The sequence below is a fragment of the Salmo salar genome, chromosome ssa01 (assembly GCF_905237065.1).
Source record: "Salmo salar chromosome ssa01, Ssal_v3.1, whole genome shotgun sequence".
Classification (NCBI taxonomy): domain Eukaryota; kingdom Metazoa; phylum Chordata; class Actinopteri; order Salmoniformes; family Salmonidae; genus Salmo; species Salmo salar.
The window spans coordinates 91,977,579-92,003,570 of NC_059442.1; the positions used below are offsets into that span (position 1 = coordinate 91,977,579).

General features: G+C 43.5%; 2 protein-coding genes across 4 annotated transcripts in view; both read right to left on the minus strand.

The window, feature by feature from the left end:
• The window catches only part of LOC106610207 (kinesin-like protein KIF19), a 103,369-nt gene extending 90,482 nt beyond the window's left edge, over nucleotides 1-12,887 (minus strand). The window contains exons 1-2 of the mRNA XM_014209412.2: nucleotides 12,360-12,887; nucleotides 6,838-6,918 (exon numbers count right to left, since the gene is read on the minus strand). Of these exons, the coding sequence (XP_014064887.2) occupies nucleotides 6,838-6,918; nucleotides 12,360-12,398 (120 nt within the window). The 5' untranslated portion in view covers nucleotides 12,399-12,887. The remainder of the gene's footprint in view (nucleotides 1-6,837; nucleotides 6,919-12,359) is intronic.
• A 933-nt stretch (nucleotides 12,888-13,820) lies between these two features.
• On the minus strand, nucleotides 13,821-24,471 carry LOC106610195 (dynein axonemal intermediate chain 2). Of its 3 annotated transcripts, none has more exons than XR_006771149.1 (14): nucleotides 24,317-24,471; nucleotides 23,482-23,672; nucleotides 22,974-23,135; nucleotides 22,403-22,524; nucleotides 20,212-20,354; nucleotides 19,783-19,896; nucleotides 19,064-19,203; nucleotides 18,718-18,840; nucleotides 18,320-18,543; nucleotides 18,000-18,135; nucleotides 17,664-17,810; nucleotides 17,245-17,463; nucleotides 14,491-14,668; nucleotides 13,821-14,379 (listed from the first exon to the last, which is right to left on the minus strand). XR_006771149.1 is itself a non-coding variant. In XM_014209400.2 (14 exons), exons 2-13 carry the CDS (start codon nucleotides 23,662-23,664, stop codon nucleotides 14,636-14,638), a joined length of 1,746 nt encoding a protein of 581 aa, XP_014064875.1. In that variant the 5' UTR covers nucleotides 23,665-23,672; nucleotides 24,317-24,471; the 3' UTR covers nucleotides 13,821-14,379; nucleotides 14,591-14,635. The 3 variants fall into 3 exon arrangements, 2 of the variants coding, with proteins under 2 accessions (XP_014064875.1, XP_014064868.1); XM_014209400.2 differs by having other exon boundaries at nucleotides 14,591-14,668; XM_014209393.2 differs by having other exon boundaries at nucleotides 13,821-14,668.
• Between the last annotated feature and the right edge of the window lie 1,521 nt (nucleotides 24,472-25,992).

The following is a 25,992-nucleotide window of genomic DNA, read 5'->3' on the forward strand; positions in this document are numbered from 1 at the left end:
CATAATCTGTGGCTATGTTAGGGTGGTATGCAAAATTGGAGTGGGTCTAGGGTTTCTGGGATAATGGTGTTGATGTGAGCCATGACCAGCCTTTCAAAGCACTTCATGGCTATAGACGTGAGTGCTACGGGTTGGGCACTGTAAACTCAGTGAAACCAGTGAGACTGAGCTCATCTATATGTGGCTTCCTGTTCTTTCCCCACAGGTGATATCTGAGGGTTGCTTTTATATAGTCCAAATATGCACTGCATTAGTCAAGGGTCAACAGTAACACCCGTCCCTCTCCCCACTTACTCACCACCACCATGTGAGCTGAATACACACCACTCAGTGGCTGTCATACATGGGCTTCCTAGGAAGAGAAGTGGGGGAGTAATAACCCAAATATGATGTATGATACATGTATGTAGGCTCCATGAGCAATTTTCAGCTGGACATGAATGAACAAATTATTTGTGGTGTCAAAGTGACTATACATTTTTTTTTTAAATGAATGAGTAGTGAAAAAAACAGTAAGAACTAAGGTAAATTGTAATGTAACATTTTTCTTAACATTTAAACTGCCAACATCTTAAAATGATATGTAAATTAACAATGCACATATGGTCCTGCGTATGACCTCTAGGGGGAAATACAGTTCCATCTACCACAGTCATGGCTACCAGACAGCGCTCAACTACAGTGAGGGAAAAAAGTATTTGATCTCCTGCTGATTTTGGACATTTGCCCACTGACAAAGAAATGATCAGTCTATAATTTTAATGGTAGGTTTATTTGAACAGTGAGAGACAGAATAACAACAACAAAATCCAGAAATACGCATGTCAAAAATGTTATAAAATGATTTGCATTTTAATGAGGGAAATAAGTATTTGACCCCTCTGCAAAACATGACTTAGTACTTGGTGGCAAAACCCTTGTTGGCAATCACAGAGGTCAGACGTTTCTTGTAGTTGGCCACCAGGTTTGCACACATCTCAGGAGGGATTTTGTCCCACTCCTCTTTGCAGATCTTCTCCAAGTCATTAAGGTTTCGAGGCTGACGTTTGGCAACTCGAACCTTCAGCTCCCTCCACAGATTTTCTATGGGATTAAGGTCTGGAGACTGGCAAGGCCACTCCAGGACCTTAATGTGCTTCTTCTTGAGCCACTCCTTTGTTGCCTTGGTCGTGTGTTTTGGGTCATTGTCATGCTGGAATACCCATCCACTACCCATTTTCAATGCCCTGGTTGAGGGAAGGAGGTTCTCACCCAAGATTTGATGGTACATGGCCCCGTCCATCGTCCCTTTGATGCGGTGAAGTTGTCCTGTCCCCTTAGCAGAAAAACACCCCCAAAGCATAATGTTTCCACCTCCATGTTTGACTCGTGGGGATGGGGTTCTTGGGGTCATAAGCAGCATTCCTCCTCCTCCAAACACGGTGAGTTGAGTTGATGCCAAAGAGCTCCACTTTGGTCTCATCTGACCACAACACTTGAATCATTCAGATGTTCATTGGCAAACTTCAGACGGGCATGTATATGTGCTTTCTTGAGCAGGAGGACCTTGCGGGCACTGCAGGATTTCAGTCCTTCACGGCGTAGTGTGTTACCAATTGTTTTCTTGGTGACTATGGTCCCAGCTGCCTTGAGATCATTGACAAGATCCTCCCGTGTAGTTCTGGGCTGATTCCTCACCGTTCTCATGATCATTGCAACTCCACGAGGTGAGATCTTGCATGGAGCCCCAGGCTGAGGGAGATTGACAGTTCTTTTGTGTTTCTTCCATTTGCGAATAATTGCACCAACTGTTGTCACCTTCTCACCAAGCTGCTTGGCGATGGTCTTGTAGCCCATTCCAGCCTTGTGTAGGTCTACAATCTTGTCCTTGACATCCTTGGAGAGCTCTTTGCTCTTGGCCATGGTGGAGAGTTTGGAGTCTAATTGATTGATTGCTTCTGTGGACAGGTGTCTTTTATACAGGTAACAAGCTGAGATTAGGAGCACTCCCTTTAAGAGTGTGCTCCTAATCTCAGTTTGTTACCTGTATAAAAGACACCTGGGAGACAGAAATCTTTCTGATTGAGAGGGGGTCAAATACTTATTTCCCTCATTAAAATGCAAAACAATTTATTTTTGACATGCGTTTTTCTGGATTTTTGTGTTGTTATTCTGTCTCTCACTGTTCAAATAAACCTACCATTAAAATTATAGACTGATCATTTATTTGTCAGTGGGCAAACGTACAAAATCAGCAGGGGATCAAATACTTTTTTCCCTCACTGTATCTTCTGTCCCCCAACCACTGAGCAACGATGGAAGGTAGTGCCGTTTTGAGGTTCTCTGCTGTGTGCCTCTCCTCCATGTTCTCAGTGGTCAGTACATGGGACTTCATGTCCCACTTCTCATCAACGTGATGGCTCATTGCACTGATGTTTGACATAGACGTCCAACAATCTATTTTTAATGCCATGTATAGGGTGTTTGAGAGCTTGCACTTTGTACTTGCAGAGCAATCATTGTACAATTTCTCCATCCGGGCCGTCGCTGTTTTTTGACATTACATCTTGTAGTATGGTTCTAGATATTTCATTAGGACATCCTACCATTGACAATGGCTTCATATCAACTGCAATCATTTCTGTAATCAGCGCTGTGATTTTCTCACTCCCTTATTGGACTTCTTTTGTGTGAAGTGCATGTCTAATGTCTGTTGTTAGGGGCCTATGCTGCTGCCAGCAATGGTTCGGGTCTCACGATGCCTCTCTTTCAGATGGTTAAATACTGCCACTGTAGCTCAATTTTACTTCTCAACGTTTGTATTTCACCACTTTCTCATTTATCTTCTCAAAGTATTGTCCTTCAGGATTTCGCTGCTGTCGCTTTCCCGTCTCACTCTCTGCCATTTTTCCAACTGTTAATGACAATGACGTGCTGAGTACTTTATATCGGTGGAAAATAATTGTAAAGACGCATATCTCCTCCTCCTAACAAATCTCCTCCTCCAAACAAATATTCTCCTCATAACAAATCTCCTCCTTCCTTCTAAAATATCTCCTCCTCCTAACATTTCTCCTCCTCCTAACGTTACCACATCGTTGCGTTAAGTATTTGTTTAATTTAGAATGTTTCCTTTATGATGGTTATTGGGACCTGTTAGTGGTAGTTTTGTGATGACTGCACTGTAATTTACATTTTGTGGGGGAAAAAAACATTGTTTTTGGGCTTGTTTTTTTCTAAATCTTAACGCTCCCAATTTTGTTTAAACAATTAAAAGTTCACACCCCTAATAAGTGTATTTTAACTGGTCTCTCTTGGTATTGTGGATCCCTACAGCAGACCATAACATGGTTATGTAAGTCATTGTTTGCTGTGTCCTGAGAGCACTTAGCTATCCTCATTCCTCACAAGCACAATAATAATATCATTTGGTAGGTGCTTATATTTGTCCTATTTCAAATGTGTTTTTTGCATATCCCAACTCCCCCTGAGATACCCTCGAGGAGTGGGGTCACAGCCATAGTTAGCCATTTGTACGGTGTCCCTTGAGCAATTGAGGTTAGGGCACAACAACAGATTTTTCTACTTTCCACATTGTCGGCTCCAGTGTTCTAACCTGAGACCTTTGGGTTACTGGTCCAATGCTCTAACCCCTGGGCTACCTGCTGCCCAATCTGGACAACCTCCCATCCAAAACAATTAGCCAAGGTGCCAACTGTAAACACACATTAACTATAATTCTCAAATAGCACCAGCCCAAATGTCATTTGAAGTACAGTTCTCAATGGTGTGGTTCATAACACTCTGATTCTGAGCCACCCATGATTTACCCTTGTCTTTCAAGGACAGGAGGAACCTGATTCACCTCCAGAAATGGCTCTGCTCGCTATCCTCGTAACAGGTGGACTAGGTAGAGTAGGGCTGTGGCTGGGAAGCTCCAGAGAGTAGGTGGCAGGCAGCAGGCTTAGCTTCCCTCTAAAGCCCCTCAATGTGCTCATCCACAGAGAGAGAGTGAGAGAAAGCAAGAGAGAGAGTGGTGGTGGGAGCAGGCCAGCCACCAGCACCAACCTAATCGGTCTCAGCATGACCTATCTGGAGGGAGGGAGGGAGGGAGGGAGGGAGGGAGGGAGGGAGGGAGGGAGGGAGGGAGGGAGCAGAAGGCTTTATTCTTAGTCCGTCAGCGATTCAGTGTGTTTATGTGTGTGTTAGGGGGTGGAAAGGTGATTAGAGGTGTGAGTGTACTACTCTACCCAGAACCACTCACAAAATGTTCCCATTCTTTCACCGTACCTTTGTTTTTCTAGAGCATAACATCAACCATGTATGTCAAGTTGATATTGTTTTATTCTACCAATGAGAAAATAGTCACCAACAATGTTGACAGAGCTGTTATAAAGGGAAAGGAACATTGGCGGTACCTCGCTCTCCAACTAAGGTGCATGGATTAAACAAAATAAACACACAATGAAAAAAACAGTTCCATAAGGCATCCAGGCTAGACAGAAAATAACCACCCACAAAACACAAGTGAAACAACATCAACTAAATATGGCCTCCAATTAGAGACAACGACAACCAGCTGCCTCTAATTGGAGGTCATGCCAAAAAATCCAACATAGAAATAGAAAAACTAGATTTAACCATAGATATAGAAAACATAGATCCTAAACCAAAACACACAAAACAAACACCCCCTGCCACACCCTGACCATACTATAATGACAAATAACCCCTTTTACTGGTCAGGACGTGACAAAATGGGTGATGACAGACTTATTATGAGAACCATAGAGATCATATCACTCACTTATGCCATTTAAAGGATCTCTATGATGTGAGCCATATGAAATCTTTCACCAGAATAAGCCATGTTATCCTAGCCTGTGCCTGAATGCTGGTCTGTTTCTGGTCTTGAGCCAAGTCCTTATGGAGTTGTCATGCCAAGCCAAACATGAGAACAGCTGCCTAGTCCCTACAGTAAATCACCCGTTAAGACTTGGACAAGCTTAGAACGCCTCATCCAAATCACAGTCACAATACCCGTCATCATCATTTTCACCCTCCTCCTCATCACCATCAAGTGGTCTCAATGAGGGACACACCTGGAGGCTTCTAATTGGCTCCAGATAAATATGCTCCCCAAGGACCCAATAGGAGCACTGCATTTTCTCTGTGCTGCATATCACAGATTAACTTCCTGGGTCATGCTTATCAATTAGGAAAATTCATGAACTGAATGGAAATAGAACGCACGCCAACTCCCAACTCCATAGAGACTGAATACCTCAGGTCAGGTGTGTGATCTGGCCAGAAGACTTGTTAAAGGCCATCTGAGATGTTCTCCATATTGACAACAACACAATAAACTCACAATAATATTCTCTATGTTCATAATAATGTCAGAATGATAAATTGTGGGTCTCAAATTGTGGCTTCATCAATGACAGGAACATTCAATTACGGCACAAAGCTGTTTCACACACATCATGTCCTCCATTGCTACAGTACAGAACTGTCTTGGCTGCCTCCTTTCTTCAGAAGGAATCCAATTTCCTTCCTCTATCAGAGAAGTCTCTCTAAGCTATAACAACCCACTGAGTCACCCAGTGGATGGAAGCACAACACTTAGAGCCATCCGCATGTGTCTCACACACGTCTCACACGTCTCACACACAGACACATCTCACACGTCTCACACACAGACAAGTCTCACACGTCTCACACACAGACACGTCTCACACGTCTCACACACAGACACATCTCACACGTCTCACACACAGACACATCTCACACACAGACACACACGTCTCACACACAGACACGTCTCACACACACACACGTCTCACACACACACACACGTCTCACACACACACATGTCTCACACACAGACACGTCTCACACACACACGTCTCACACACACACGTCTCACACACACACACGTCTCACACACACACACGTCTCGCACACAGTCAGTCACGTCTCACACACAGACACACACGTCTCACACACAGACACATCTCAAACACACGTCTCAAACACAGACACGTCTCACACACAGACACATCTCACACACAGACACGTCTCACACACAGACACGTCTCACACACACACACACACACACACACACGTCTCACAGTCAGTCACGTCTCACACACAGTCAGTCACGTCTCACACACAGACACAGACGTCTCACACACAGACACATCTCACACACAACACGTCTCACACACAGACACGTCTTACACACAGACACGTCTCACACACAGACACACACACACACACACACACACACACACACACACACACACACACACACACACACACACACACACACACACACACACACACACACACACACGTCTCACACACAGACACACGTCTCACACACAGACACACACGTCTCACACACAGACACACACGTCTCACACACAGACGCACACCACACACACAGACACGTCTCACACACACAGACACGTCTCACACACAGACTAGTCACACACACAGACCAGTCACACACACAGACCAGTCACACACACACAGTTATCCACAGCACTTGGTTTAGACCAGCCATACTGTGCTGTAATAAGTGAAAAGTGCATGCACCTGCAAATTCATTATAAATGTGTGACTGGATGCAAGAGAGAGGACTGAAATGGAAACAGATGTGAGCACGCACATCACGCTGCTTTTTTAGAGAGTACCACGCCTCACAAACACACGTGACTGTCCTCCATCATGCGTCTTAACCGATCGTGCCACCTCAAAAGCTAGCTAATGAGGCGACGTAAGCGGAACACTTCAGGCTTAGGAGTAAGTTTCACACATCCTCATGTGCTACACACACACACAACCTCTCACCTGGTCATCCAATCGGTGGGCCACTATAGTGGCTGCCTCTTCCTGCTCAGAATCACTGAGGGGTCTGATCCTCAGAGCCACCTGGGAGCGAGAGACAGGTAGAACACCACAGGGTTAGAGAAAACAGAGAGAGGGATAGGGTTAGAGCTTTCACAGAGAGAGGGATAGGGTAAGAGCTTTCACAGACAGGAATAGGGTTAGGACTTTCACAGAGAGAGGGGCAGGGTTAGAGCTTTCACAGAGAGAGGAACAGGGTTAGAGCTTTCACAGAGAGAGGAACAGGGTTAGCGCTTTCACAGAGAGAGGGATAGGGTTAGCGCTTTCACAGAGAGTGGAACATGGTTAGAACTTTCACAGAGAGAGGGATAGGGTTAGAGCTTTCACAGAGAGAGGAACAGGGTTAGAACTTTCACAGCAAATGGGCTGGGTCCTGGTCAAAAGTTGTGCACTTCATAGTTAATAGGGTGCCATTTGGGACGCATCACATTAACAGCATCAAAGAGATTATTTATTCACACCACAGCAATGGCCTTGATGTCATTCACTAGTCCACAAGAGCAAAGGATAAAGTCAATTATCATTGTCATATAAGCATGAATAAATGTAACTTTAATAAATTAAAACTAATAATTCACAGTTTAATCATTTAAAAATCTTTTATAAAGTACACCTTAGTCATGTGTTACTGTTACGCTGTATTTTTAACACAGTAACTTTAACTCTGTAAAGTCACTGTGACATGTGCCTCTCCATCTATTGTCCAAGCTCTCTCTCTGTCAAAACACTCTTCACGGCAGGGAGCTCAATTATGGCCTGCACTGCAGGGAGGTGTTTTTGCAGAAGAAAACCTGCTCTCTAGATTCAGTATAATTACTATCATAGCATGGAGGGACATTATGACACTCAGATGAGACAGACCAAGTTATAGACTGATACCCCATCCACACATGATTAACTATATGATAATCAGGGCAGCAGCGGTCTCTGAGTTGATACAGTCATACTGAATAGGCCACCTGGTGTGTACTGCCGGATTGATGTAATTGTAGAGCGGTGGTGTTGTTTGTTACTGAAATAGCCAACTAATGTTATTAGTTACAAAGATGAGGCATTACCATTTTTAGTGGGTAGATAATATGGCAAAGATTTGGACGATACATCCGGGTCTTGACATACAATGACGGATATGAATTAACACTTTACAGGACCATTCAGTCATACCACCTACAATAAGGATTAATAAGGTTCCTGGCCATGGCCAGTGCTGTGTGCTGTGGAGCTAGTCAGTGTACGACATAGTGGACAAGACAAGAGACGGGGGAATTGAGTTTTGCCATGTGAATAATTCAGATATGGTATATTACACTGGCTGGAATACTGGGAAATAATCTATTGATTTATGACATGGAAGGTCAATGGAAAAGGTGAACAAATGTCTCCATATGTGACTGAGGCAAGAGGTACTGTAATAAAAAAGTTGCTTTAGAATAAGTAATGCTGTATTGTCATGTAGGATATAATACATGTGTATTATACTTCATTCTTATCTTGAATGTGGGATATCTATATAAAATGCAAGCTTGAGTGGCATTCAATTTTTATTTATTTTATATTTCACCTTTATTTAACCAGGTAGGCAAGTTGAGAACAAGTTCTCATTTACAACTGCGACTTGGCCAAGATCAAGCAAAGCAGTTCGACACATAAAACAAAACAGAGCTACCATGGAATAAACAAACATACAGTCAATAATACAGTAGAAAAAAGTCTATATACATTGTGTGGAAATGAGGTAAGATAAGGGAGTTAAGGCAGTAAATAGGCCATGGTGGCGAAGTAATTACAATATAGCAATTAAAACACTGGAGTGATAGATGTGCAGAAGATGAATGTGCAAGTAGAGATACTGGGGTGCAAAGGAGCAAGATAAATAAATATGGGCTATGGTGCAGTGATCTGTGAGCTGCTCTGACAGCTGGTGCTTAAAGTTAGTGAGGGAGATATGAGTCTCCAGCTTCAGTGATTTTTGCAGTTCGTTCCAGTCATTGGCAGCAGAGAACTGGAAGGAAAGGCGGCCAAAGGAGGAATTGGATTTGAGGGAGATCAGTGAAATATACCTGCTGGAGCGCGTGCTATGGGTGGGTGCTGCTATGGTGACCAGTGAGCTGAGATAAGGCGGGGCTTTACCTATCAAATACTTGTAGATGACCTGAAGCCAGTGGGTTTGGCGATGAGGGCCAGCCAATGAGAGCGTACAGGTCGCAGTGGTGGGTAGTATATGGGGCTTTGGTGACAAAATGGACGGCACTGTGATAGACTGCATCCAATTGTTGAGTAGAGTGTTGGAGGCTATTTTGGAAATGACATCACCGAAGTCGAGGATCGGTAGGATGGTCAGTTTTACGAGGGTATGTTTGGCAGCATGAGTGAAGGATGCTTTGTTGCGAAATAGGAAGCCGATTCTAGATTTAATTTTGGATTGGAGATGCTTAATGTGAGTCTGGAAGGAGAGTTTACAGTCTAACCAGACATCTAGGTGTTTGTAGTTGTCCGGTCCGGTCAACAGGCCCTCCGATTTGACACACTGAACTCTATCAGAGAAGTATTTGGTGAACCAGGCGAGGCAGTCATTTGAGAAACCAAGGCTGTTGAGTCTGCCGATAAGAATACGGTGATTGACAGAGTCGAAAGCCTTGGCCAAGTCGATGAATACGGCTGCACAGTAATGTCTCTTATCGATGGCAGTTATGATATCATTTAGGACCTTGAGCGTGGCTGAGGTGCACCCGTGACCAGCTCTGAAACCAGATTGCATAGCGGAGAAGGTACGGTGAGATTTGAAATGGTCGGTAATCTGTTTGTTAACTTGGCTTTCGAAGACCTTAGAAAGGAAGGGTAGGATAGATATAGGTCTGTAGCAGTTTGGGTCTAGCGTGTCACCCCCTTTGAAGAGGGGAATGACCACGGCAGCTTTTCAATCTTTGGGAATCTCAGACGATATGAAAAATAGGTTGAACAGGCTAGTATTAGGGGTTGCAACAATTTCGGCAGGTAACTTTAGAAAGAGAGGGTCCAGATTGTCTAGCCCGGCTGATTTGTAGGGGTCCAGATTTTGCAGCTCTTTCAGAACATCAGCTATCTGGATTTGGGTGAAGGAGAAATGGGGGAGGCTTGGGCGAGTTGCTGTGGGGGTGCAGGGCTGTTGACCGGGGTAGGGGTAGCCAGGTAGAAAGCATGGCCAGCCGTAGAGAAATGCTTATTGAAATTCTCAATTATAGTGGATTTATCAGTGGTGACAGTGTTTCCTAGCCTCAGTGCAGTGGGCAGCTGGGAGGAGGTGCTTTTATTCTCCATGGACTTTACAGTGTCCCAGAACTTTTTTGAGTTTGTGCTACAGGATGCAAATTTCTGTTTGAAAAAGGTAGCCTTAGCTTTCCTAACTGCCTGCGTATATTAGTTCCTAACTTCCCTGAAAATTTGCATATCATGGGGGCTATTCGATGCTAATGCAGTATGCCACAGGATGTTTTTGTGCTGGTCAAGGGCAGTCAGATCTGGAGTGAACCAAGAGCTATATCTGTTCCTGGTTCTAAATGTGATTCACAATTTTAAAAAATTGTATATATTTTTTTTTTCTCACATTTTCAAACAGTACATTTATATTGTCCAACGGGCCTATACATTTGGTTGAGGTTTTTTTCTTGCCAGAGTAGCCTCGTTTTCAGTGGCAAAAATACATTTAAACCATCTAGTGTTCAGCGAAATAACAACACAATGTCAATTACAGGTAGCCTAGTCAAATAATTAACATCCAATCACATTAACCGTTACTCTCTCACCGGAAACCTTCACTCTTGCACAGACATTTAGAAACGAAACATGACTGTTTGAAAATAAGCCACGGGAGTTTTTTGAGCGAGAATAAAGAAGATTTTCAAGTAGTAAGACATGTATAAAAGCATCAGATACCATTAATAAGAAGGGGCTAGAAGCCTCTTATTTGGTGAGCTACCAAGTGGCTGAGAGAGGCAAGCCCCATACTATTATGGAGGACTTAATTCTTTCGGATATGGCTGGGACAATGCTGGGAGAAAAGACCAAAACAACTATACAGACAATGACTTCATCAAACAACACTGTTTCACGACGCATCAGTGCCATGGCAGGAGATGTTTTAAAACAATTACTGCTTCGCATACAAGCCAGTGAATTATAAGCGTTACAGCTGGATGAGTCAACAAACGTGGCGGGCCTGGCACAGCTCCTGGTATATGTCCGCTACGTTTATGGGAGGGTCAATTAAGGAAGACATCCTCTTCTGCAAACCACTAGAAACCAGGACAACATGAGAGGATATTTTTTAAGTACTGGACAGCTTTGTGACATCCAATGGACTTTGGTGGTCAAGATGTGTTGTACAGTACTGATGGCGCAAAAGCCATGACAGTGAGACAGTGGAGTGGTAAAGCGCTTGCAAGCATTTGCTCCGACGCCACTTGGGTACACTGCAGCATTCACCGAGAGGCTCTTGCTGCCAAGGGGCTCTTGCTGCCAAGGCCCCTGAACTCTCTTTTATTTTCTGCATTATGCAATGATATGGGCAGCGACCATGTAACGCTTTTACAATATACAGAAGAAGTGCGCTGGTTATCAAGGGACAAAGTATTGACACGTTTTTTTTTTACATTGAGAGACAAGTTTAATGTTTTCTTTCCTGGCCATAATTTTCACTTGTCTGACCGTCTGGGTGATGTTTTTTTCTATCCTGAATGATCTGAATCTAGGATTACAAGGACTCTCCGCAACTATATTCAATGTGCAGGACAAAATTGAGGCTATGATTAAGAAGTTGGAGCTCCTTTCTGTCTGCATTAACAAGGACAACACACAGGTCTTTCCATCATTGTATGATTTTTCGTGTGCAAATGAACTCGAGTTTACGGACAATGTCAAATGTGACATAGCGATTATGTGCGCAATTATGGGTGCGCATTTATGAAGGTACTTTCCCAAAACGAACGACACAAACAACTGGATTCATTATCCCTTTAACACCCTGGCCATCCTACAATCTAAACTTGATGCCCTCAATCTCACACAAATTATCAATAAACCCACCAGGTACAACCCCAAATCCGTAAACACGGGCACCCTCATAGATATCATGCTGACCAACTTGCCCTCCAAATACACCTCTGCTGTCTTCAACCAAGATCTCAGCGATCACTGCCTCATTGCCTGCGTCCGTAATGGGTCTGCGGTCAAACGACCACCCCTCATCACTGTCAAACGCCCCTTAAAACACTTCAGCGAGCAGGCCTTCAGCGAGCACCCCCGACGGCATTGCGCGTACACCAGTTTGGGAATATCTGGCCTACAGTAGTCTACACAATTATCTAGTCACACCTTCCACGTGGCATTCAATTAAAATGTCCCCATAAAGGTAGGCTATATACTACACTACTGTTCTCGCAGCAATAGTAAAAAAGCGTAGGCAGGCTACGCTAGAGTATCGTACTTACTGTCAGTTGGTGGTCCTTTGATTCGCCTGTGTCATTCATGTTCACTGGTGGCTGGAGTATCCTCGATTGTTAGAAAATAGTGCCCGTCTATAGGCAACTAAACTGGACATCGGTCAGACATCCTGCTCAATACCTGCACGACCCCTCTCCACCCACCTGTATGGCTTGTCCAATGTCGAACTCGATTGACGATGACAACTAGCCTACAAACCTCTACCTTTCCGCAAAAATAGTTATAATTTATTTACGGTTAAATAGACACCTATCGCCAAAAGTGCGCTCTTACAAAACAAGTCTGATATAACCGCGTAAAACGAGTAGCCTACATTCCGTTTAATCTATCCTGTTTATAGAAATAAGTAGGTTGTTCTTTCGCCCATGTCTTTGAAGACATACGAGGATACCGACGATGCGGACGGAGAATGGCAGGTGTCCACTGTTGACTTCCCTTCTCCTTCCCTCTCCCCTTCGCTTCTTTCATCTGACGACTCGTGTGTTGTTCCTGGATACCCTTAGAGATCAGTAGGTAGTTTAAACAGACAGGCAGAGGTGCGTAAAGCAGCTGTTTCTTCGATTTGTCGCGGCCCAAGGACGACATCTGGTGGATAAATCGATGGCGCATAGAATTACACTAACATCTCTCCAAATAACGGTAACCCAATTGCTTGCCCTCAATACTAAATAGAACTTTGACTGTCGTTTCCAGACTAAAATATTAAATTCTAACATACGTTTATAGAGCTAAATGAAATGGCAATTCTCATATTTGTTTTATGCGGTATTGTAACTGATTGAAATGCAGCTGGGTCTACCACACAACCTGATGAGCTGGTGAAACGAGAGGCCCCTGACTGCAGTGTGCAGTTCGGGGCCGGGCTACATGTGGGCGGTGTCAAACGCGTTTAACCCGAACCCTTCCCGTCTCCTTCAAGGTCAAAGAAGTTAAGGTAAACTTCGAAGGTATCAACAAAAGCGAATCTTAATCGAACCTAACCTACATTAATAAAAATATAAACAATAGAAGTGAGACTGTCATTATGCATAATGTACTACCGCACCAGTGTCAGCATAGAGTTAATTAGCACCCATTTGCACGTGAGCTAGCTAATTGCTCACAATGAGGGAATCTTATTTGGACAAATTTGCCTACTTGAGCAGTAAGCCTAGGTTTACATGTACAGTTATGTAATCGATTTGATAGTTGATTTTCTGTCTTCAATGTATGCCTTGTTTTTGTCTACTGTGTTAATTGTTTTAATTGTGTTTTGTTTAGTTGACATTGAAGTCACCTGAGTCTCTGATCTCTTTACTGGAGCTGGTATAACTTAATGTACAAAGCACATTCAGCTTGTCAGTATGTCTATATTGTATAGTCTGTCTCCTTTCTCATGAGTAAAGTAAATAGCATTATAAATTAGGATAGGTAGTAACTGTATATATATGCTCAATGAAATAATATTACAAAGTTATAACATTTATCAACACAATTTTAACAGTACATGACATACATAACACGTCTGTTGTTCACTGCAACAATATCAGTAGCTTGTCCTGAAGCAAAGTGTTACAACACATCTGCTGGTACGACTTTATATAATATTTCTAACGATCTTCAAAAATGAAATACATTTGTATTCAGTGTGACTGTCAAACCTCAGATGGACAGCACAAAAAAAATGGTTGGGGTAAAACATGGGCAGCCCGAATCGCACACTGCAGTCAGGGGTACTTGGGTGAAACTGCATACCAAACTGCATACCAACCAAAAGCATCTCCATCCCAAATCTGGAATGGTAATGGTCCATCTATGGGTCCTTTCCCTCTATCCTCAACAAGGTCTTCAGTGTCACACTGCACTCACTTTGAATAAGTCAATGTTATAATTAATGAGTCAGACAGTGCAGCCTGTAATGTGCTCTTGAAATTGCACACAAATAACTACAATCCACGACTCTCTGACATTCATTGAGGCTTGGCATATGACTCATTTCATACAATGTGCCCCCCGTCTTCATGATTTCTACAAAGGAAACAAATGTCAAAATCCCAAGACACATAGCAAAATACATTTCCTTTAATCAATGAAGACAACCCTAATAATGATTTATAAATAACAATAATTAAACAGTACCTCACTCCTGTTAATGAGTTCCGCATGACTCACTGAGAACGTCTATTTCTCTATTAATAGAAAATGCCTTGCTGTTTTTATTCGATTGATTCAAGATTACATTTCAAACAGCATGTGGAACATGGTGCTGTTAAGGTGTTCTGTCTCAGACTTCTTTCTCTTCACACACGTCTTTCTCCTGAGGGGCGACACAATGATATTACAGCATCAGTTTGAGCACAGAATCTACTGTATGTATCTGTAAGTAATTGACAATTACATTAAAAGAAAACATAGCTTTTTAACATCACGGAAAGGTACAAAAAATACCAACAATTATAAAATATTTCCATCATCACTGGGGGGAAAAAATTGCATTTGGGTATTTACAGGTTGAGTTCTCTCTCTCTAGACGAGCTAACAGTAGCTTTTTATAGTCCCCAATCTTAATGGGCCACTGGACCAAAACAAGGGGCAATTTGTTACCCCTGGACAAAGAGGTGCAGCTACATTTGACAGGTAACTATCAGTGGTGATGTCATACAGGCAGGACTTCAGTAAAAAAATAAACATGTTGATTTTACTGAATTGTCAGCTGTGTCATACGGCTATAGATTTTAAACAAAATCCGGACCTCCTCACCAGCCCCCTCTAAATGTATAAACCCTTGACAACGTATATCAAACAGGAACTTTAACTGCTTGATATAACTTGTCACTCTGACATGAGCCTCTCTCCAGCTATTGTCCTGAAGTTCTCAAACATCTTCACGGGAGGGAGCTCAATTATGGCCTGCACTGTAGGCAAGAAAACCTGCCCTCTACATAGTTGAATTACTATCACAGCAGGGAGGGACATATTGACACTCAGATGAGACAAACCCATGTAGTGATACTTCATCCACACATGATCAACTATAAGATCGTCAGAGCCGCCATGGTGCACAGAACATAGCGTCTGAGTTCATGCTGTATATAGGCCACCTCATGTGAATGTATTGCCAGATGAATGCTATAACAGGCTGGTGATGTTTGTTATGCTACTGAAATAGCCAACTAATTCAGTCATAAGACATAAACTCAGCAAAAAAAGAAACGTCCTCTCACTGTCAACTGCGCTTATTTTCAGCAAACTTAACATGTGTAAATATTTGTATAAACATAACAAGATTCAACAACTGAGTATATGTATATATATATATATATATATATATATATAAAATATGTAAATATGTAACTGAGAGATAAACTGAACAAGTTCCACAGACATGTGACTAACAGAAAGGGAATAATGTGTCCCTGAACAAAGGGGGGGGGTCAAAATCAAAAGTAACAGTCAGTATCTGGTGTGGCCACCAGCTGCATTAAGTACTGCAGTGCATCTCCTCCTCATGGACTGCACCAGACCTGCCAGTTCTTTCTGGGAGATGTTACCCCACTCTTCCACCAAGGCACCTGCAAGTTCCCGGACATTTCTGGGGGGAATGGCCCTAGCCCTCACCCTCCGATCCAACAGGTCCCAGAAGTACTCCATGGGATTGAGATCCGGGCTCTTCACTAGCAATGGCAGAACACTGACATTCCTGTCTTGCAGGAAATCATGCACAGAACGAGCAGTATGGCTGGTGGCATTGTCCTGCTGGAGGGTCATGTCAGGATGAGCCTGCAGGAAGGGTACCACATGAGGGAGGAGGATGTCTTCCCTGTAACGCACAGCATTGAGATTGCCTGCAATGACAACAAGTTCAGTCCGATGATGCTCTGACACACCGCCCCAGACCATGACGGACCCTCCACCTCCAAATCGATCCCGCTCCAGAGTACAGGCCTCGGTGTAACGCTCATTCCTTCGACGATAAACGCAAATCCGACCATCACCCCTGGTGAAACAAAACCGTGACTCGTCAGTGAAGAGCACTTTTTCGGTGTTGGGTGTTGTGCCCATCGGCGACGTTGTTGCCGGTGATGTCTGGTGAGGACCTGCCTTACAACAAGCCTACAAGCCCTCAGTCCGGCCTCTCTCAGCCTATTGCGGACAGTCTGAGCACTGATGGAGGGATTGTGCGCCTGGTGTAACTGGGGCAGTTGTTGTTGCCATCCTGTACCTGTCCCGCAGGTGTGATGTTCGGATGTACCGATCCTGTGCAGGTGCTGTTACACGTGGTCTGCCACTGCGAGGACAATCAGCTGTCCGTCCGGTCTCCCTGTAGCGCTGTCTTAGGCGTCTCACAGTACGGACATTGCAAATTATTGCCCTTGCCAGATCTGCAGCCCTCATGCCTCCTTGCAGCATACCTAAGGCACGTTCACGCAGATGAGCAGGGACCGTGGGCAATTTTCTTTTGGTGTTTTTCAGAGTCAGTAGAACGGCCTCTTTAGTGTCCTATGTTTTCATAACTGTGACCTTAATTGCCTACCATCTCTAAGCTGTTAGTGTCTTAATGACCGTTCCACAGGTGCATGTTCATTAATTGTTTATGGTTCATTGAACAAGCATAGGAAACATTGTTTAAACCCTTTACAATGAAGATCTGTGAAGTTTTTAAAAGATTTTTATGAATTATCTTTGAAAGACAGGGTCGTTTCTTTTTTTGCTGAGTTTATAAACAAATTAATAATAACCCACTGGGCACAAACTGGTTTAATCAACATTGCTTCACATTATTTTAACAACAAAAATCAATGGATGACGTTGAATCAATGTGGAAAACTGATTGGATTAGTAAGAAGTCATCAACCTGAAGGAAGTTCAGAATGTAATTTTTTTTCTTCTAACCTTTTTTTCATGCTCCTTAGCTCTCTTCTTCAGCTCAGCTTCTACTATCTCATAGAACTCTGCCTCCGTGCGAGTTGCTAGCTCCTCGATGCTCTCTTCTCCGTCGCCCTCCTTGGTGTCCTCGTCCTTGCTCTGCTCCGAGCGGCTGCGCTCCTTCAGACGCATCTCACGGTGGCGCGCCTCCAAGATCTTCTCCCGTTTGGTCTCCCGCTCAAACATCTGACCAAAGACACACAGAGTCAATTCAATAGTATAGATAGGTGAGGAGAGAAAATAATAGAATAGAGCTGGGCAGGGGTAGCCTGTTCCCAGATCGGATTGTGTTGTCTTGCCAACTACTATGGTCAATGTCACACCACAATGATCTGGGACCAGGCTAGGGCAGAGATGGATGTTTTGAGGTAGAGGGTGTCTCTCACCGCAGTGGCTAGGGCCTTCTCATTCCTCTGGAGGGTACACAGCCCTGGGGAGATTTCCAGCAGGGTGGCAGTACCCAGCTGAGAGCCACAAGCCAGGAAGCGCCCGTTATCCTGCACCCGCAGGCTGTACAGAGCCTCATCACACACCTGGAATACAATAGAACTGTCTATCCGATGGCGGACATTTTCTTTGGCATCACCATACAAGAACTCTGCCAACGATAACAACCCAACACAACAGAACAGGGTTTCCCAGGGTCATTTAGGCCTGGCAGGTGTTGAGTGAAGGCTGGACAAAGTGTTTTGAGAATACAGACAGGTGTGGAAGGGACATACTTTTACACTGAGGGTGGGGTCGTTCTGTTTGAAGAGGAAGTCCCAAACGTCTAGCGTCCCGTCCATTTTGACGGTGAAGAACACAGAGGGCCGTACTGGACTCCAGCAGCCATCTGACAGATAGGCCATATGGTATCTATGGCAACCAACAGAGGTCATTTTACAATAGGTCAATATTACAGGAGGCGAGTTGTATGCCAAATCACAGCTTATGTGTATTAGAACCTAAAGAGTGTTATGAATCTATCAGAACCTAAAAATACTTTTGAATCTGTGAAGTAGCTATATCATCTGCTTTATGTTTCAGAGGGACCCTTTACTTTGTCCACATGATGGACGACTCCTTGATGTCTTCGGACCAGATGCGGGCTGTCCAATCGGCTACGGTCAGGAAGTTCTTGGGGAAGAAAGGGTTCCTTTGCAGGGCGTAGATTGGGCCGTGATGACCGCTGTATGTACACACTATCTTCTCTGCCGGTGTCTTGGCCTTGCGGTTACAGGAGACCACCAGCCCTTGCTCTGTCCCCACCATAAACTTTGTGGGCTGAATAAGAAGAGAAAACATCATGTTCAATTGTAGGTCTTACTTTTGTACAAATACATAATATACTGGATCTCCTACTCCAGGTGATACAAGAAGATGTTAGGCTGATCCATACTCCTAATTCATCGACAGTGAAACAACAGAGGGATATTCCAGTCTAGAGATCCTCCTCACCATAGTGGTCTCAAACTCCAGTGAGATCGCACCCAAGGCATTGTCCAAGTTTCCCTTTTTGTTGGGGTCCAGTACCAGCCTCTCTGTAGGCTCACTCATCTTACGGATGTCCCACCACAGCACCTTATAGACAGAGAACAGGGGTCAACTCAGTCTACTTGCCTTCAATAGACGTCTGGGTACGACCAAATGGCAGTTTAAGGTCAGAGAAAGTGTACCCATCCCAGACCAAGAGTATCAGACTTCACTGCCCATGAGCGTTTTGTGCTTCCCTGACCTATTGTGCCTGCTTGGCTTGAGAAAGGTTAAGGTGACAAAGGCCTTTATTGCTTCAGGTTTGGCTCACCTGGCCGTCCGTAGATGCAGAGAAGGTATCGGTTCCTGTCTTTGACTGCAACCAGATTACTTTGTAGACAGGGTCTCTGTGGCTGTGCTCTATTGTGGACATTTCCACCGGCTGGCTCCCTTTGCGAGTGTCCCAATAAGCTGCTCAGACAGAGATATTTTACTTAGTGTACATTCACAAACACACATGAAAGCGGGCACACGCACACACAAGGTTTGGTGGTCAATTCCATTTAATTTCAGGAAGTACACTGGAATCCCAATTCTCTTCAATTAGGAACATTTGGCATTGGAATTTGGTTTACTTCCCGAATTGACTGGAATTTAAATGGAATTGAACCCAACTCTTACACAAGCGAATATAACACACAACTTAATATCTGAATTTCATATTGAGCTGTCAAAGCCTGAACAATATCCTGAGGCAATATACTTCAATGTGTAAATAAGAGAGCATCCGCACAAACCCATCCAGACCTGGACTTACATAACTCAAAGCATTATGACATTTCCAATAGAAAAAAACGGAATATTAATTTTAAAACGGTAAGATCCTGGGGTAAATGAGACTAACAGAAAAGAAAGAGGATGAAAGACAGTCAAGAGTAAGATGATGGCCTGACCATACCCCCAATGTTCTGTACAGCTACCGAGCTGACAGGAAGCATGATACTTTCTGGGGAATAAAAGGAGAGAACATTGTGCTGTTGAAGGACGCACCGATCTGGCCATTGTAGCTGCCTCCGACCAGGATGTGAGAGTCTTTGGGGTTGTACTCCAGACAGACCAGTAGAGAGACAGGTTTCAGAGTCATCTCTGGCTTGTTGGGATTCTCTGAAGAGGCAACAGACGGGATGCAATTGATTACTAGACTTCGTAGTCTACATTGATTTTCTCAACAACTAATTAGGGCGGAAAATGTGTTAGTCTCACTGTGACAGCTATTGCAATGATAGTCACTCTGTTAGAAAGAAAAATATAAAATGAAATATATAGATTCACGCAGAAACAGTGTTCCTTTTTCTTCATTCTCCCTGATAGTCACCAGTTGAAGTATCCTGGGCTAAGGAATGTTTTGGGGATAAATTAAAACAGATGTTGAGTCTAATAGCTAAAATCAAAACAAAAAAAAAGAAGTATTACACCTACCAATGTCCCATATATATGAGTCATAGCTCATGTCTGGAGAGATGTTCTGGAACCCTAGTGAAGAGTAGGCCACAGCCAGTCTACAGCTGCCATCGGGATGCCAGGACAGACAGGTGGCAGTGCGCTTTATCTCGTTCGGGTCTCTGGAAGATCAAAACACAACAGCGATGTAAAACCACTTAAAGCAGTGGGGACCCCATTTTTTCAGCCAGAATTTCTGGGGACCCCATTATTTCAGCCAGAATTTCTGGGGACCCCATTTCTTTCAGCCAGAATTTCTAGGGACCCCACCTCAAATCTAATGAGACAACCTTAAACTCTGTACATTTCTATTTTTACATCAACAAAGAACTTTCAATTCATTATATTTTCAAAATGAAAAGAAAACAATAAATACATTTAACTAAAAACATATGTACAGTGCGTTCGGAAAGTATTCAGGCCCCTTGACTTTTTCCACATTTATTCTAAAATGGATTTTATCATTAATGTATACACAATACCTCATAATGATGTAGAAATAACAGATTTTTTGAAATCTTTCCAAATTTATGTCAAATAAAAAAACGGTAAATATCACATTTAAGTAAGTATTCAGGCCCTTTACTGAGTACCTTGTTGAAGCACCTTTTGCAGCGATTACAGCCTCAAGTCTTCTTGGGTATGACGCTACAAGCTTGGCACACCTGTATTTGGGGAGTTTCTCCCATTCTTCTCTGCAGATCCTCTCAAGCTCTGTCAGATCGGATGGGGAGCGTCGCTGCACAGCTATTTTCAGGTCTCTTCAGAGATGTTTGATCGGGTTCAAGTCTGGGCTCTGGCTGGGCCACTCAAGCACATTCAAGCACATTGTCCGGAAGCCACTCCTGCTTTGTGTGCTTATGGTCATTGTCCTGTTGGAAGGTGAACCTTAGCCCCAGTCTGAGGTGCTGAGTGCTCTGGAGCAGGTTTTCATCAAGGATCTGTCTGTACTTTGCGCCGTTCATCTTTCCCTCAATCCTGACTTGTCTCCCAGTCCCTGCCGCTGAAAAACATCCCCACAGTAAGATGCTGCCACCACCATGCTTCACCGTAGGGAAGGTGCCAGGTTTCCTAAAGACGTGACGCTTGGCATTCAGTCCAAAGAGTTCAATCTTGGTTTCATCAGACCAGAGAATCTTGTTTCTCATGGTCTGAGAGTCGTTTAAGTGCCTTTTGGCAAACTAAAAAAAAACGGGCTGTCATGTGCCTTTTACTGAGGAGTGGCTTCTGTCTGGCAACTCTACCATAAAGGCCTGATTGGTGGAGTGCTGTAGAGATAGAACCTTCCAGAGGAATAACTCCAATCTCCACAGAGGAACTCTGGAGCTCTGTCAGAATGACAATCGAGTTCTTGGTTACATCTCTGACCAAGGCCCTTCTCCCCCGATTGCTCAGTTTGGCCGGGCGGCCAGCTCTAGGAAGAGTTGGTGGTTCCAAATTTCTTCCATTTAAGAATGATGGAGGCCACTGTGTTCTTGGGGATCTTCAATGCTGCAGACATTTTTTGGTATCCTTCCCCAGATCTGTGCCTTGACACAATCCTGTCTTGGAGCTCTATGGACAATTCCTTCGACCTCATGGCTAGGGTTTTGCTCTGACATGCACTGTCAACTGTGGGACCTTATATAGACAGGTGTGTGCCTTTCCAAATCATATCCAATCAATTGAATTTACCACAAGTGGACTCCAATCAAGTTGTAAAAGATCTCAAGGATGATAAATGGAAACAGGATGCACCTGAGCTCAATTTCGAGTCTCATAGCAAAGGGTCTGAATACTTATGTAAATAAGGTATTCTTTTTTTTTAATGTGTTTGCAAAAATGTCTAAACACCCGTTTATCCTTTGTCATGGGGTATTGTGTGTAGATTGAGGGGGAAAACAATGTAATCCATTTTAGAATAAGACTGTAATGTGACAAATTCTGGAAAAGGTCTGAATACTTTCTGAATGCGCTGTATATATAATATATTTCTCAAAAACGTTATATTGTCCCATACAATAATTGTTTGGGTTCCACTAACTTAAGAGAGACACCAGACACTGGTAATATAGCCTTAAATAACAATATCATAATTAATGGATTCTAGTGGGCAATAACTACAACCATTTTTGTTGTTATGCAAGTCTAACACTGTTGAATGATAGGTTAATAGAAGTCAGGGAGGCACCTGAAAACATTGATGGTTTTGGCTGAGGGCTGCTCCTCGGACTCCTCCACCACCTCCTCCTCTTCAAAGTACTCCTGGTAGATATTGATGGCATTGTTTTGTTTGATGCAATGCTCCATGTTCTGTGTTAGAATGGGAGGAACAGAAGAGGGCTCTGATCAGAGATGGAAAGGAACACTTGTTATTCTCTCCACCTCTCCCTTTCGGAACTGGTTATTCTCTCCATCTATTAAACTACTGTAGCAGCTAATAAATGTATTTGGGACAATGTAGATTTAGGGTCAGTTAACACCCTTACTCTGTGGAAATGTAGATTTAGGAACAGTTAACACCCCTAGTCTGGAGCAATGTAGATTTAGGACCAGTTAACACCCCTAGTCTGGAGCAATGTAGATTTAGGGCCAGTTAACACCCCTAGTCTGGAGCAATGTAGATTTAGGGACAGTTAACACCCCTAGTCTGGAGCAATGTAGATTTAGGGCCAGTTAACACCCCTAGTCTGGAGCAATGTAGATTTAGGGACAGTTAACACCCTTACTCTGAGACAATGTAGATTTAGGGTCACACTCACACTGCCCAGCTGCATGATAGTGCTGAAATAATGCTCATCTTTCTCCACTTTCTTCCTGAAGCGGATGGTCTGCTCCATCTCCTGAGGGTTGACGTCCTTGGGCCAGCCTCCCTCCACATGGTTTATCCCCCTGGTGTCTGACTCAAAGCGCTCGGTGTTCACCTACAAAGAAAGGGCCAGGCAGGACAGGCAGGATTCAGCACACAGGGCCGTAGTGGCCTGGTTACAGACAGTCTGAATAAATAGTGTTGGAGTGAAATGTACATAGGCTGCCAGATGCTGCTTATTATCTCATAATGATGCAGAAGCTGTTTTTATCTAACAGAAACTTTGCTGATATCATGACACTCAACATACCCAATTAAAATGGATGTGTGTTGCTCAAGTCTTGTGAAATGTTTAGGTTGTGTAATAAACGATAATACACGTACCAGGGAATGATCAAATCTATTTACTTGTCGTACATTTTTATTTTACAACCTGTCACCTGTTAGTCTACAATGTTCACCTCATGCTCGGACATCTCTTGTGTGCACTGTATGGGAACATCGCAAGGGTCTTTCTCAATGAAGTTGGATGCCAGAGAAGGATCAGGGAGGATGTCCACATGCAACTCAGCAGGCCGATCAGAGAAATTACACTGTCGCCCAAACTCATTGCGCTTCTTGGTGTACACATGAACTATCTCCATTGTGAGTGCTATCGGGACATAGATTGGAGAGAGAGGATCGATTCAGGTTAGACTATGGGCCTACTTGTTTATCTACCAACACAAATCAATAATTAGTTCATCTGACGATGGAATTAACACAAACAATAGAAAAAGGTACAGTGACTGGATTAATATTACACCGTACAGGGTTACAGTAACTGCTCTTGATGAAAATAATTAACCCTATTCAAACGGGGAGGGGAGGTTACCTACAATGTGGCAATGTCAACCAAACTGGTGAATGACAGGCTTCCAATCATTCAACATATGTGTGTCAGTTTGCTAGCTTTGTCTCAGTTAACTTTACAATGTAACCAACTTGTGATGGTTAGCCTAAGTAGCTAAGTTGCCACATTACAAGAGATATCTAGTTGGGGGGAGTTCTAAGTGTACTAACGTTGTCGTTAGCTGACTAACATTACTAGTAGCTAGCTAACGTTTACCAGCCTGACGATGCATGGGTAGTTAACGTTAGCTAGATAACGTTAACGGTTAATCAAGCATCACTTGAAACAGAGTATCATGTAACGTCAGCTAGCTAGCTACATTATCTAACATGGCATTCTTATTGTTTTGAATGTTCGAATCAAACGACTGTCAATAAACCGAAATCATAATGAAATATTCCTACCTTTCCTCTTGAGGATACAAGATAATGAAACGAAGCGTCAAAGCTCCCCGCCGTCTCCTCAAATGTTTGGATTTTCCCCACTCTCAACGCAACACAAAACTAGCAGCAGTTTACCGTATCCTAGCAACACATCCCCATGCCCAGTGTGATATGACCGCCCACACTGGCCTCAGTTTGCCCAACGGCTGCTCTGCACAGGAGCTCCGCTGAACCAATAGTCATTGGTGTAACCATACAATTACGTTTAATTGAAGCCCACACCTGTGTGGTTAACCAAGTCGTCATAACATGTACCCAAGGCTTGTGGTCTTTCACGTACACTTAGTAATGCAAACTCAGGGTTGGCCCAGTGGTTGGAGGCGTTGTCACCGTCAGCCACACTTTAATTTTTGGACTTAAAAAAAAGGTGCACCAAACACATGAGAATACTAGCTACACAAAAGTATTTTATTAACTTACAATTACACCCCATATCTGAGGATACATACAAATCAATCACCACTCTCAATGGTTGTAGACGGTGCTACTTCACATGGACTCAAACTGAAAAATAAACCAACATAAAATAACATAACAAAACCCTACAGAATTAAACATTAACTGACAATAGATGAAAACAGAATGTTCATTAAGAGTATGACTATGTTTTCTCAAAATGGAAGACAATTATCATTAGTCAGGTTAAAACTGCTATCTGAACACAATTTCTCCCACCATGATAGTTTCCAGCAATTTCCAAGTCATGACCAAAACTCAAGTTTATATGTTATTATTACAATATACATACAACTGAATGCCATCATATAACAATGGCCTCTGAAAAAAATATCTGATATTGTGGCAGAGCAACTCGGTCCAAAGGGCTTTATTGGTTTAAAACAAGCTACAGATATCGCACAACCCGTGGCACATTGGGACAACCATAAAAGAAAATATGAATACTCCAAAATAAGACAATCTGTTATCGTATAATTTATATACAGAAGTCAAGTTGGTCTGAAACAGACACTACAGTGTATATGCGCTTCAGTTGCTGTATGTGAACAAGTAATATTTGTAACATGTCTTAGTCTGTTCAAATGATGTCTCAAAACATAAAATCCTGTGTCAGACACTGTGCAGGACTTTCTGAATGGAGAAGAGCACGCAACACAGAGGGGTATCTGTGGAAGTTCAGTGTAGGGCATAGTGTTGGGAGGGCATAGTGTTGGGAGGGCATAGTGTTGGGAGGGTATAGTGTAGTGTTGGGAGGGCATAGTGTTGGGAGGGCATAGTGTAGTGCTGGGAGGGCATAGTGTAGTGCTGGGAGGGCATAGTGTTGGGAGGGCATAGTGTAGTGTTGGGAGGGCATAGTGTAGGGAGGGCATAGTGTGTGGGAGGGCATAGTGTTGGGAGGGCATAGTGTTGGGAGGGCATAGTGTAGTGCTGGGAGGGCATAGTGTTGGGAGGGCATAGTGTAGTGTTGGGAGGGCATAGTGTAGTGCTGGGAGGGCATAGTGTTGGGAGGGCATAGTGTAGTGTTGGGAGGGCATAGTGTAGTGTAGGGAGGGCATAGTGTAGGGAGGGCATAGTGTTGGGAGGGCATAGTGTTGGGAGGGCATAGTGTAGGGAGGGCATAGTGTAGTGTTGGGAGGGCATAGTGTAGTGTTGGGAGGGCATAGTGTTGGGAGGGCATA

Excerpts from the sequence above, each read along its gene's own strand:
- LOC106610195 (XM_014209400.2), bottom strand. The coding sequence starts at position 23,664 with ATGGAGATAGTTCATGTGTACACCAAGAAGCGCAATGAGTTTGGGCGA. Across the intron at positions 19,204-19,782 it reads CAGCTACAATGGCCAGATCG|CTTATTGGGACACTCGCAAA; the intron begins GTGCGTCCTTCA and ends CTGTCTGAGCAG. Across the intron at positions 14,669-17,244 it reads CTAAGGAGCATGAAAAAAAG|GAGAAAGACGTGTGTGAAGA; the intron begins GTTAGAAGAAAA and ends GTCGCCCCTCAG.